Source organism: Brachyhypopomus gauderio, chromosome 11, assembly GCF_052324685.1.
Source record: "Brachyhypopomus gauderio isolate BG-103 chromosome 11, BGAUD_0.2, whole genome shotgun sequence".
Classification (NCBI taxonomy): domain Eukaryota; kingdom Metazoa; phylum Chordata; class Actinopteri; order Gymnotiformes; family Hypopomidae; genus Brachyhypopomus; species Brachyhypopomus gauderio.
This window is the reverse complement of record NC_135221.1, coordinates 13,844,888-13,857,790: the sequence shown is the minus strand read 5'-3', so window position 1 is coordinate 13,857,790 and position 12,903 is coordinate 13,844,888. Positions and strand designations below refer to the sequence as shown.

The 12,903-nt window shown below is 44.2% G+C and overlaps 2 protein-coding genes across 7 annotated transcripts in view; both read left to right on the top strand.

Annotated features, from left to right (window-relative positions):
- The window catches only part of hipk3a (homeodomain interacting protein kinase 3a), a 40,252-nt gene extending 33,257 nt beyond the window's left edge, over window positions 1-6,995 (top strand). Inside the window, 2 exon segments of the mRNA XM_077022164.1 lie at window positions 1,276-1,426; window positions 1,944-6,995. Coding sequence (XP_076878279.1) covers window positions 1,276-1,426; window positions 1,944-2,314 — 522 coding nt within the window. The 3' untranslated portion in view covers window positions 2,315-6,995.
- Window positions 6,996-7,624: 629 nt separating this feature from the next.
- Window positions 7,625-12,903, top strand: part of kiaa1549la (KIAA1549-like a) — a 43,687-nt gene continuing 38,408 nt past the window's right edge. For 3 of the 6 annotated variants that reach the window (XM_077022163.1, XM_077022160.1, XM_077022158.1), the window contains exon 1: window positions 7,626-8,267. In XM_077022163.1, the coding sequence (XP_076878278.1) occupies window positions 8,045-8,267 (223 nt within the window). In that variant the 5' untranslated portion in view covers window positions 7,626-8,044. Of the gene's footprint in view, window positions 8,268-12,903 lie in introns of all 6 variants that reach the window. The other 3 variants (XM_077022161.1, XM_077022159.1, XM_077022162.1) reach the window with 2 other exon arrangements.

The following is a 12,903-nucleotide window of genomic DNA, read 5'->3' as shown; positions in this document are numbered from 1 at the left end:
CTCTAAGATCAGACCTCTCCCGTCCTCTAAGATCAGACCTCTCCCGTCCTCTAAGATCAGACCTCTCCCGTCCTCTAAGATCAGACCTCTCCCGTCCTCTAAGATCAGACCTCTCCCGTCCTCTAAGATCAGTCCTCTCCCGTCCTCTTAAGAGCAGTCCTCTCCCGTCCTCTTAAGAGCAGTCCTCTCCCGTCCTCTTAAGAGCAGACCTCTCCCGTCCTCTTAAGAGCAGACCTCTCCCGTCCTCTTAGGAGCAGACCTCTCCCGTCCTCTTAGGAGCAGACCTCCCCCGTCCTCTTAGGAGCAGACCTCCCCCGTCCTCTTAGGAGCAGACCTCCCCCGTCCTCTTAGGAGCAGACCTCCCCCGTCCTCTTAGGAGCAGACCTCTCCCGTCCTCTTAGGAGCAGACCTCTCCCGTCCTCTTAGGAGCAGACCTCTCCCGTCCTCTTAGGAGCAGACCTCCCCCGTCCTCTTAGGAGCAGACCTCCCCCGTCCTCTTAGGAGCAGACCTCCCCCGTCCTCTTAGGAGCAGACCTCCCCCGTCCTCTTAGGAGCAGACCTCCCCCGTCCTCTTAGGAGCAGACCTCCCCCGTCCTCTTAGGAGCAGACCTCCCCCGTCCTCTTAAGAGCTAAGAGCAGACCTCTCCCGTCCCCCGGCGCTTGGGTCAGGCCCGCTCTGTCCACCCAGCCGTGCCGTGCCTCTCCGGCGCCCTCTCATGGCTGGGGCGGTTATGCCTGTTCGGAGTGGGGCCGGCCATGACCAGTGCCCTTCTGCAGATGGTGGCCATGTTGATTTAGAGGTGCTGCACTACGTGATGACATGACCATGTTTTTGTTTGTTGTCGGATGAATAGTGGTCATTTTTTTTAAACAAGATCCTTCATTGGGTATTTCAGTTCATATTCAGCTGCAGTCACATTTCCGTTCCTCCGTGACGGGTGAATTGTTGTTTTACACTAAAGCGTATTTGCTGCCTCTTCCCTCATGGAGGATCAGATCTGCACTGTAATTGTGTCTACAACTCTACACTGTACTTACAAACATTACAGTGAAAGAGTAAATATATTTGTGCAAAAATTATATTCTATTGCTGTCAGGGCATTCATTTGTCCCCTGCAGTCTTTTAAAAATGGTTTATTGTGAGTTGACATTTCATTTTCATGTTTTTGCTCTTTCCGTCTTCTGCCTTGTTTTTTGGGTTTTTTTTTTTTTTTTATTCCTTGCTGACGTCTCTGCTCTCTCCTCCCCACGCCGTGTCCCTGTGGTCCCGCCCAGGCTTGGACTCATCCTGCCACTCAAACGTGCGCTGTCGTCCCCAGGCGTGTGAGCCTCCACTCCACCCCTACACAGCACCACCCGCCCCTACCAGCACCACCAGCACCAGGGACCCTCCACATTCCAGCAGCCGCCGCTGGGCTTTGGCCAGGTCGGTCTCCTACTGGACGTCTCGTATGTTCTCTCTCTCTCTCTCTCTGTCTCTCTCTCTGTCTCTCTCTCTCTCTCTGTCTCTCTCTCTCTCTCTGTCTCTCTCTCTCTGTCTCTCTCTCTCTGTCTCTCTCTCTCTGTCTCTCTCTCTCTCTCTCTCTCTCTCTCTCTCTCTGTCTCTCTCTCCTCTGTCTCTCTCTCTCTGTCTCTCTCTCTCTGTCTCTCTCTCTCTCTCTGTCTCTCTCTCTCTGTCTCTCTCTCTCTCTCTCACACTCACACACACACACACACACACACACACACACACACACACACATTGTTTCCATCTGCCCAAGTAGTTGTACTCTCGTTTTCTCTCTCAACATTGAATTCCCTTGGTTCACTGAGGTCATCCCTGCCCTGTCCCCTCTTCCTCTCCCCCCCCCATCTCTCTCTCTCTCTCTCTCTCTCTCTCTCTCTCTCTCTCTCTCTCTCTCTCTCTCTCTCTCTCTCTCTCTCCCTCCACCCCCCTCTGTCAGGTCCAGCACTACGGCTCCTGTCACAAGGAGTGGAACGGCAACTACACCCAGCCGTGCCGCCCACAGGCCTACATCCCGCCCACGGTGCACGGCCACACCTTCCCCCTCCCCCACAGCAGCCCCACCCACTCTGCCGCTCAGGCCCCGCCCCCTCCCGCCCTGCTCTCCTACCCGCCTACCGGGCCCGTGGCCCACCTGTTGCCCTCGCCCTGTCCGGCTCCGCCCCCGGGGCCCCACCCGGTGCTGCAGCCTGCCTTCAGCCTGGTGCACCAGGCCATCAGCGTGGGCATCAACCCCCGCCTGCTGCCCTCGCCCACGCTGCACCCGCAGGGGACACTTCAAGGCTCTGTTTCCAGCGCACTCCTACGTAACGTCGCCTGCTTACGCAGGGTTCCCTCTCAGCCCCAGCAAGCCGCCTCAGTACCCGTACATGTGAGCTGGAGCCCCCGAAACACAGCCAGCCGCACCGGCACCCACCACTGACGGATACACACACACACACACACACACACACACACAGTATCCCGCTCCATGACCACCTCCTCAAGACCCTTATTGTCTTATTTGTTTTCGTGTGTGTTTTTAGTTTTTTAAGAATCATGTAGTTGAACATTGACGTACCGATGATTAACAATGATTAACGATGATTAAGGCTATTACACCTTTGTGGCGGAGCTTTATAAATATCATGGAGAAAATGCACGAATGCCTGTATAAATTGATAGAGAACTCAGTTTTCACTTCTTTTTTGCACATTTGATGAGGGGGGGTTCTGGGGATAACCCTTCAGTCTTAGGTCCTCTCCTGTACAGAGGGGTAAGATGGAGCAGTCTCCCTCCCTATACCTATTTTTCTATGTTGCCTTCTTGTGTGTGTGCTAGATCCACTGACTTTGTGGTGAAGTCATCCTAGTCTCCATTGGTTGGGCCCACACATCTATGTGCGTGTGACACGCACGCCCCCTTGTGGTATACTGGTGTTACACGTCTGTATTTTTGTAGTAGGCTTGTGACCCCACCCCCAGTGTTAACTCTGTGATCCTGTATTTAATAAGGTTACCCAGCTCTGCATGACTTTGCATGGAGGAACAGAAGCAGATGTTAGCCTCACAGGGTGGAAAGACCTCGTCGCTCTTTCTCTGTATGTTGAGAGCGTTGCATTGTAACCTGATCTCACAACAAGTGCCTTAAAAAAAAAAAAAACACACAACCAAGTGTGTCTGGCGCCCTTGCTGCCTGAGGAGTTCCCCTAGGCTGCAGCACTTAAAAGGGCACAGAGCTGTGTGTGATGTCCACATTAGGGCTGTCCTTTGGATGCATCCATTCTTTTAGGTGGTTTTGTGTGTTAACTGGCTTACGCCATCTGTTGTGCAAAATCAGTCGCATCCCTTTTGTGTCTTTTTGCGTAGTGGCTTAGAAATTAGATGATTATGGGGTTTGTGTGTGTGTGTGTGTAAAACACAACTTGCCTAAGTAACAACTGGACCCAAATCATCTGGAGTGGCCATTTCTCCCACAAACACTCTGGTCCTTGTTTTGTTTTGTGTTTTTTACCATTGGTGGGGATTAGTTTGACATCGTCCTTGGTATGGGACTGCGATGGCTATAACTCTGTCTGCCGTGAGCATCTGTACCCTCGAGCCCTTCACTATGAAGAAGGGTTTGGTTTTCTCTCTTCGGCTGCGGTCAGCTCGGGACAGACATCGGAAAAGGAAATTTGACGGTCAGGATTCTCAGAGGTTGGGTCTGACGGGCAGTCTGTTTGAGTTCAAGCAGCCCTGAGCGCGTGGTCATCACTGCTAGACGTCCGAGACGGCTGTTGCACCTTGGAGCGATGTGTGCGCGGTCGCAGTGCATGCTGGGAAGGACAGCAGGGTTGACTTCCAGAAGAAGGCCTGGTTCGCAGTAGCAGAGGCTCAAACACCCACGTGAAGAAGGAAAGGTTGAGGAATTTCATATTTGATAATCACTTGCTATTCTTTTACTTAATACTAACAGTATTTACACTGTTGAACACAACTGCAATACGATTCACTGCTTCTGTGTGTTGTGGCATTTCTATTCACAATGTTAATTCCTTTGTTTCTTTGAATTAATTATTTTTTTCCTGTATTGGCATTAACCTGCAAATAGCTCTTTAAGTCCATTGATGTGGTTTTATGTTCGCTTGTGCAGAGGTTTCAGTATTCAGTGTCTAAATGATCGATCTGTCCTTTGCTGGAGTATTTAAGGCTTTTTTTGAGTTGTGTGAAGTTTCTCCTTCCCTCATCGTAAGCGTGTAATAAGATTGACATTTTCATTGGTTGATGAGCTTTTCTGATGCTGGCTTTTTTAATTTGATACATTCCATCAGGGAGAAATTACATTTACATACATTTTCTTTGTGCTTCTTGTGTTTTTAAATTAGATAAGTTTTTGTTTTATTAGGTGCATTATTTCTTTGCTATCTTTCTAAAGATGATGCTTTTGCTATACCAAAGAGTAGTTCGTTTCGTAAGCAATGTAGCTACTGTTCTAGCATAGACCTCAAGCATATTGTAGTTGGAAGTGTAGTCAACACAACATTCAGACATTTACTATGTATAAAGGTAGAGGTTCACGTTTAGCTTTTTGGCAAGTTAAATGATTGAGTTTTTTTTTTCTTGAATGTACCATAGATAAGCTGCTATTCACTGATTGCCACTTCATGTTAGCTGTGAGGTTAAAGTGATTAACTTGGTTCTTAGCCTTCTTATTTTTATATATGTCTGATGACCTTAAGATAGACGTGAGGTTGTTCTTTTGGGTTTTACTCTACTGACTGGCATCAAAAGCATTTTAATGCCTGTGTATATTGTGCTTTTCTGTTTGAAGTGTCATTGTAACTACTGTATTACGAGTTATTGAAGTTTGGTTTGTTGTGTTTTGGGTGTGTTCTCTTTTTTCCTTCTCTTTCTTCTTCTGTTTGTTTTGTTTGCATCTGTGTATTATCTGTGATTTTGCGATCTTGGGGCTCATCACTGCATATTAAATGCATATTGGTGTATATCTGAATACAGTTTGATATTAGCTTTTTGTTCAAGCATAGCTTGCAGGATAGATTTAACTTTTTCAGATATGTGATCGTTAAAGATAGACTTTTGAAGACATGTACCTTCATAAAAGCCTACATGTCAACAATTGTTGATTGTGTTTGTTTGGTGATAGACGTTCCCCCATGTTTTGATGAATGTCAGTAACCATCGTCCAACCCCCCTCCGAAGGCTGTTTCCAGCACGTACATTTCATATTTCAATATTCTTAGAACATTTTGAATGGTGTTAATCTAACAGACACATTTTTCCCTTTTCTGTATGGTTTTTGTGTTTCTGGTGTAATGTTCACAAATCCCACACATGCATGCACACAACTATACAACACATCCTGCTCTGTAGGAGCAGTGCAAAACTAGTGCCTTTCAGATGTGCTTCTGACCTTACACATACACACACACACACAGCCTGCGGTCATTCTGATCTCTCTCTTCTGTTGCTCACCCTCTCTCGTCACACACATTAAGTGATGAGATGTTGTGACGTAGGGGTCAGAATCAGCACTTCAAGCGTCGTTCCCGTCTTGAGCTCTTCAAACGTCTTTGGCCCTTTCCACAGTGGTGTGAAGTTTGTTGTGGACTAGCAACCAGTACTGAGTTGTGGTGAGACTCCTCCAGTCCCTGTTATATCCACCTTTGGAGTTGTCTCTTATTTGGCAGTCACAAGCCAAACATGCAATGTAGTCAGTGCATCAGATATATATGTATTTGCGTGTTTATATATATCACTTTTTTTCCCAGTAAGTTAGATATTAAACAAAATAGAAAAATATTTCTTTTTGATTGCCTTTAAGTGTTTTTAAAAATTGTTTTTTGTTTTTTTTTGTTTGTTTTTTAAAGGTAATATCTTTAACAAATCCAATAATGACATGCTCTCATGCTATCAGGGATCATACTATTACTCTGACTTGGCCCTTGTGTTTAAGGGAAGCTTTACATCCATACACTGTGATTGCATCAGCCCCGCAGTTTACCAGCTCGTCCCACAAAGCCAGAGAATAAACAAATAAACGCAACATTCTCTGCAACGGGACAGGCGTCCAATGTGCAAGTCAGATGTGTTGATGCAGCACGTGCTGTTGGAGACCTGTCCCAACACACCGAGACCTGTCCCAACACACTGGCTCTACCCAGACCCACTTTCCTTTTGTACTGAAACATTACGAGAGGTGCAACACAGGTGATGATTACAAACCTGGTGTTCACTCACACATCGTACAGCTGTGGGCTTACGATTTATAAACCATCCTTTTGTAATCTGTCTTCTGACAGGATACAACAAAACATGGAGGTCTCACTAAAATCCAGCCAGTATTTGATATGGGCAATATTTAGGAATTTACAACTAAAAATGTAGTATCGACTAAAATGTAAATTGTTACCCAACTTCATTTTACACCAAACAGTTTAACTCTTGGCTTGGTTTAATTTTTGTCTTTTGATTTGAGTGATTATTTTAGAGATTGTTGTACAGAAATTCAGGGTCTTTGTATGTGTTATATATGCTACTGTATAACAATTTCCTGATGTTGGGGTTTGATTGCTTTAGAACTATTAACTTTTTTTTTTGCTGCAGATTATATTTTTGGTAGAAGTTAAATCTCACTGCAAGTTATCAGATAATATACTTAGACATCAGAGCAAATGGACTTGATTTACTAAATCTGAACTGTTACTGTTTTAATATTTGTGGGCTTTGTGGATTTTCTAATTTGTTTGCTTATTTTAATGCTACATTAGTTTGCCATGTAGCCATTGCACTGTGCAATATTCAGTATATGAGGACTGGGTTTTTTTATGTGTAATGTCTATTACAGTTTTTGGTCGTTATTTCTCTCTAGTTCTCAGTGATTTATATGTGACCAAGCCTTATGTATACTTTGTCACAAAAAGCGGGTTTTCCTGGTGATTATTTGGTGAGTGTCAAAGAAATGGTGTATTGTCGAAATTCACTTTGAATTAAACTATACATTGCTGCAGGCATATTTAGTGTATTTGTTTTATTTCACCATACTATTTCCCTTCAATCCTCGTTTGCCTGAAACGCTTTGGTCGTTGTTTTTATAAAATTAAAAAATGTCCTCTTGCCCATTTGAAAACAAACGATAAAACAGCGCCATCACGTGGATTTAAAGCAGTCGTCCCTCCCGATGAGCAGATTTTTGCGTTTCCGTTTATGTAATTGACATGATTCTTCAAGCCTTACTCTACTAGAACGTCTCTTCCCCGCTTCAAATGAATCTTAAGTGCCCTGTAATTACATTAGAAACTAATTCTTACGTTTACGAGTGCACTTGTGTGCGTAATGAATTATAAATTAAATTATAAACTAAATTAGAGCTGTGCTTATGGCATTAGTTTGCTCCTTATGAGCCAAAAGGAGCTGAGATCACGGTGCTGTATAGTCCATATTGAGACCACACTGATAAAATAAGGTTTACAACCGAATCGGCCGCCCAGGGTTTGAAGGTGGTTTCTATGAGTTATGTTTACAGTTCATTAGGGACTGCAAGCATAGGCTATGACTAAAGAAATGTTACCCGAATGATGTGCGTTTAATACGGACTTCATGTGTCGTTTCGGCTAATGGCCGCTAGAGGTCGTTAATCAGTAACCGTGGGGCTTTTTTCGTTACGGTACCTCATCACCAGTTCTCCTGCATACTCTTTGCGCCTCAGATACGTGAGGTTTTTTGCTAACGAAACACTTCATTTTTTTTATTTCAGCGGCGCCGATGTCGGTGCGAGAGATTCGTGTTGCGGCTTTCCGGCTTTGGGGATTGTGATGCGCTTTGTGCAGCCTGAGATGAGGAGTACACCGACGTTACACTCAACGCGCACCGGGTGTATCGCGGCCGTTTGACGGAGCGCTTGATGCGCGGACTCGCAGCCTTAAAGTTTCAGTGCTGCCCGTTCGGCTGACATGCAGACAGCACAGCGAAGACGGCCTGGGCGTTAGAGACTGGAAAGGACGGATCAAATGTCTTTTGTGGTACTTTTAGGCCCACTGCTGAGTATATCCAGTGTAGCCAGATGGCCTCGAGAAATGCCTCTGCCGATTTCTACGTTTTAAGGTCCGGCTGGAAGGGCAGGCTTGGTGTCCGAGCCTTGGCGGGATGGATCAACCCGGTTCTGGGGTGCAGCGGGCTTTCTCCGGGCTGTGGAAAAGCCCTCGGGCCGAACGGAGCGTGGACCAAGTGTCTGATATCCGTCGGGATTACACTGCTCATCCTAAAGCCCGTATTCGCTATAGAGGGTGAGAAGGTTTCTTCATTTACAACCTGTTTGAGTGTCTTTTGTTTCCCTAGCGGGTGTGATTTAGTCAGGTGGACAGCTGTGTGTGTGTGTGTGTGTGTGTGTGTGTGTGTGTGTGTGTGTGTGTGTCGTTTCTCAGTTGTCAAACACATCTCTGTTTTGGTGGCAGTTTTGAGGCTGCTTCGTTCTCATTTTGTCATACCGCTGAATTGGACGGTTTAACGGTACGATTTCATTTGAAAGAGACTCACGTACCTATTTATGGCTGCCTTTAAAATCGCAATGCGCAACATCTACTGACCACTTGAATACATTCAACTTTCTTTATTTCTTTTTTGTGGAGTAATATTGAGAGTGAAACACCTGCTGTATGGTGTTTATAAGGGGGGGGAGGGGGGGGGGGGCACGCGCTTACGTTTTGCAAATGAAACACAGAATCTGCGTATTTTCAGCGTATATTGCCGCTCAAACCCCCCCAGGGGAAAAAAAGCAAACCATCGCCGTGGAGGTAATATCCAGTTAAAGGACGTGTGGATGTAGAACATGTGCTGTTTGTTCAGGGTCTGAGGTGGCGCAGTCATCCGCGCGCAGATGTGCGCGCGACCGTTGTTTTCACCCCGTTTGTCGATGATTTGCGCTCGCGAGTGAGCGCGTGTCTCGGAGCGAGCGCGTGATTAAGTGACCGCGAGGACGTGTTCTAGCCATAGCGCCACGTACTGATTCAACGAAACGACGCTGGATCTCTGGTGATGTCAGCCTATCCCTCTTTACGGCCAGATCATTCACACATGAATCCAATGCAGCAAAAGCCTATTGTTGTTGTTGTTTTTTTTTACAAGCATTTACATCAAAGACCAGACAGTGGTCGATGTTAAATGCGCAAGCCAATAGATTGTCAATTACACGTGAGGTACAAGAAGTATTTAGACTTTATAATGCCTACGTTATTTTTTATGATTGACCTCATAAATATCCAGTAACTATTTTCCTGTTCTAACCTTCCCGGTAAAGCTCATCACGTGATTATCAAGCTTTTTATCATCTGAGTCAGGCGTGTTAAGTAAAGCAAATAAAAAATTGTGGAAGAGCTCCCCTGTTCATGAATTGAGGTCTGTGAATAAACTGCATTAACATGGTCGCTTGAGCTTGGGTGACTTCTGCTCCTCAAGTTCTAACTGCAGTATGAATGCATGTCTATTTCGTCGAAAAGGGTAACTTCACATGACATGGTTATTTTTAAGTCTCTGAAAATATTTAAAAACATATTTAAAATGTCCTTTAGCTTGATATATGCAAAAGCTTAATCTGAATTAATTTGTAGAAGTGTCTACATTATACATGATTTTATAATGAAATTTTATTTATATTAGAATATTTCAATTTATTTATATTAGCATATTCCAGTGCATGTAAACAAGTTCACCTTTACACCTTTGAAACAGCATTGCCTTTTATGAAGACAGTTCATAACATGATGCTGTCACAGATGCTGGCACATATGTTGGGTAAAGGAACGCCTGCTCTGTATCAGCTGTGTCTACAGGAGCTTATTATGCAGAGAGCCCAAGTTCACCAACACATTCTTCTCTTCATCTTCATCCACTTTGTGTGTGTGGGTATAGTGTGTGTCTTCCTGGAGACATGTCTGATCGTTTTTTTCAATACCTCCAGAGTGATGTAGGGTGTGTGTGTGTGCGTGTGTGTGTCTTCCTGGAGACAAGTTTGATCGTTTTCTTTAATACCTCCAGAGTGATGCAGGGTGTGGGTGTGTGTGTGCGTGTGCGCAGTGTGTGTCTTCCTGGAGACAAGTTTGATTGTTTTCTTCAATGCCTTCATAGTGATGTAGTATGTATATCACTTTATAAGTCGCTCTGGATAAGAGCGTCTGCTAAATGCCATAAATGTAAATGTAAAATGTATAGAGTGTGTGTTTTGTGTTTGTGTGTGTGTGTAGTGTGTGTCTTCCTGGAGACATGTCTGATTGTTTTCTTCAATGCCTCCATAGTGATGGAGTGTGTATAGTGTGTGTGTGTGTGTGTGTGTATGTATGGGTAGTGTGTGTCTTCCTGGAGATGTGTCTGATCGGTTTCTTCAATGCCTCCATAGTGATGGAGTGTGTGTGTGTGTGTGTCTTCCTGGAGACATGTCTGATCGTGTTCTTCAATGCCTCCATAGTGATGGAGTGTGTATAGTGTATGTTTGTGTGTGTGTGGTGTGTGTCTTCCTGGAGACATGTCTGATCGTTTTCTTCAATGCCTCCATGGTGATGGATTGTGTATAGTGTATGTTTGTGTGTGTGTGTGTGTATGTAGTGTGTGTCTTCCTGGAGACATGTCTGATCATTTTCTTCAATGCCTCCATAGTGATGGAGTGTGTATAGTGTATGTTTGTGTGTGTGTGTGTATGTAGTGTGTGTCTTCCTGGAGACATGTCTGATTGTTTTCTTCAATGCCTCCATAGTGATGGAGTGTGTATAGTGTATGTTTGTGTGTGTGTATGTAGTGTGTGTCTTCCTGGAGACATGTCTGATCATTTTCTTCAATGCCTCCATAGTGATGGAGTGTGTATAGTGTATGTTTGTGTGTGTGTGTGTGTGTGTGTGTGTCTTCCTGGAGACATGTCTGATCGTTTTCTTTGATGCCTCCATAGTGATGGAGTGTGTATAGTGTATGTTTGTGTGTGTGTGTATGTAGTGTGTGTCTTCCTGGAGACATGTCTGATCGTTTTCTTCAATGCCTCCATAGTGATGCTCCAGCATGTGAACAGGAGCCTACTGTGCTGTGTTGCCATGGGAACTGATCTGCCTAACATTTTTTTTTCTTCATTTCTAGTGAGGAGAGGAGTGAGTGTATTATCAGAATGACAATGATGAACTGTGCTTGATCCTCCCATGCCTAAACCACCTGAGCACAGTTCTGAGTGCAAGGGCAGAATGAGAATAAGTTTACCTCCTAGCCAAACCCATATAGAAGGGACCTATGTTTTGCTTGATCTCTATGTAGAGACACCCTGTTTTGTCACCTATCAACATGTTATATTCAGTGTGAGACCGGTGGCAGTGTTTCACACAGCCCTGCTATGCCAGTTGTCACTGTGATGAGCTGACATGATCCCACAAATATCATTAAGACTGTCAGCTGCTTACCAGGGCTACATGGTATGAACAAAATATCATATTGCGATTTTAATATTCCAACCCCACCATTACCAGGCACACTGCAATACAAAGCAGTGCAACCTATACAAAATAAAATATTTAAAAACTAGATTAGAGAACGAGAGACGACTCTAAACTGCACGTTGTCAATGATGTGATTACAGCTACAGTGACTTACAGCAAATTCCGAAAATGCTGAGCTGATGAAAACTGCACGTTCTGCCACATGTCTCATTTCGTCCCTTCACCATCGGCTCTCTTTAGACTGCGAGAGGCAGAAGAATCAGGGCCATCCGCCTTGTTTAGATGTGTAACTTAATATGCCCGCAGTACACAGAGCCGGTCCATGTGTAGACTGCAATGGCCTCAGCTTCATCAGATTAACATGGTGGGAAATCTAGCACTAATCGTTTCCTAGTACTAATCTAGCAGTACTAGTCGTTTCCTAGTACTACTCTAGCAGCACTAGTCGTTTCTTAGTACTAATCTAGCAGTACTAATCGTTTCCTAGTACTACTCTAGCAGCACTAATCGTTTCCTAGTACTAATCTAGCAGTACTAATCGTTTCCTAGTACTACTCTAGCAGCACTAGTCATTTCTTAGTACTAATCTAGCAGCACTAGTCATTTCTTAGTACTAATCTAGCAGTACTAGTCGTTTCCTAGTACTACTCTAGCAGCACTAGTCGTTTCTTAGTACTAATCTAGCAGTACTAGTCGTTTCCTAGTACTACTTTAGCAGCACTAGTCGTTTCTTAGTACTAATCTAGCAGTACTAGTCGTTTCCTAGTACTACTCTAGCAGCACTAGTCGTTTCTTAGTACTAATCTAGCAGTACTAGTCGTTTCTTAGTACTAATCTAGCAGTACTAGTCGTTTCCTAGTACTACTCTAGCAGCACTAGTCGTTTCTTAGTACTAATCTAGCAGTATTAATCGTTTCCTATAGTTCTAACGGTTTTAAGAGCACTCACTCCTGCTGTCCCGTTATTGACGCTTCACATCTATCAGTTCTGCTACATCTGTCCATTTTCAATTGTAGCTTTCATGATCCAGATTTATTGCACAACAATTTATTTGATAATTTTTAAGTAGTTTTATTCACTTCACATATACATAGTAAATGTAGATAGAGAGATAGATAGATACTTTATTGATCCCAGAGGGAAATTCTTGATGTGACAAATAAACTTGAAACTTTAACTTGCGTTTTTTGCTACTGCTACACGTAACACGACTGTGATAAATTGGCAGGTCTAACTCTTTGGTGTGGAGACATCCTTAAAGCAGGTGTCAAACAATTCCAGTCCATGTCCTATATAACCATGTCGCTTAAGAGATGCGATTATATCAGATGCCCAAAATGAAACGTGATCATGTTTATTTATTCTGCCCAAAAGTAGATTAACATAATATTGGCCTGCGCCGATTCTCATGAAGTGGAACCTTCGCTAGAGCTGAACTAGACTTGGAAACGACCTC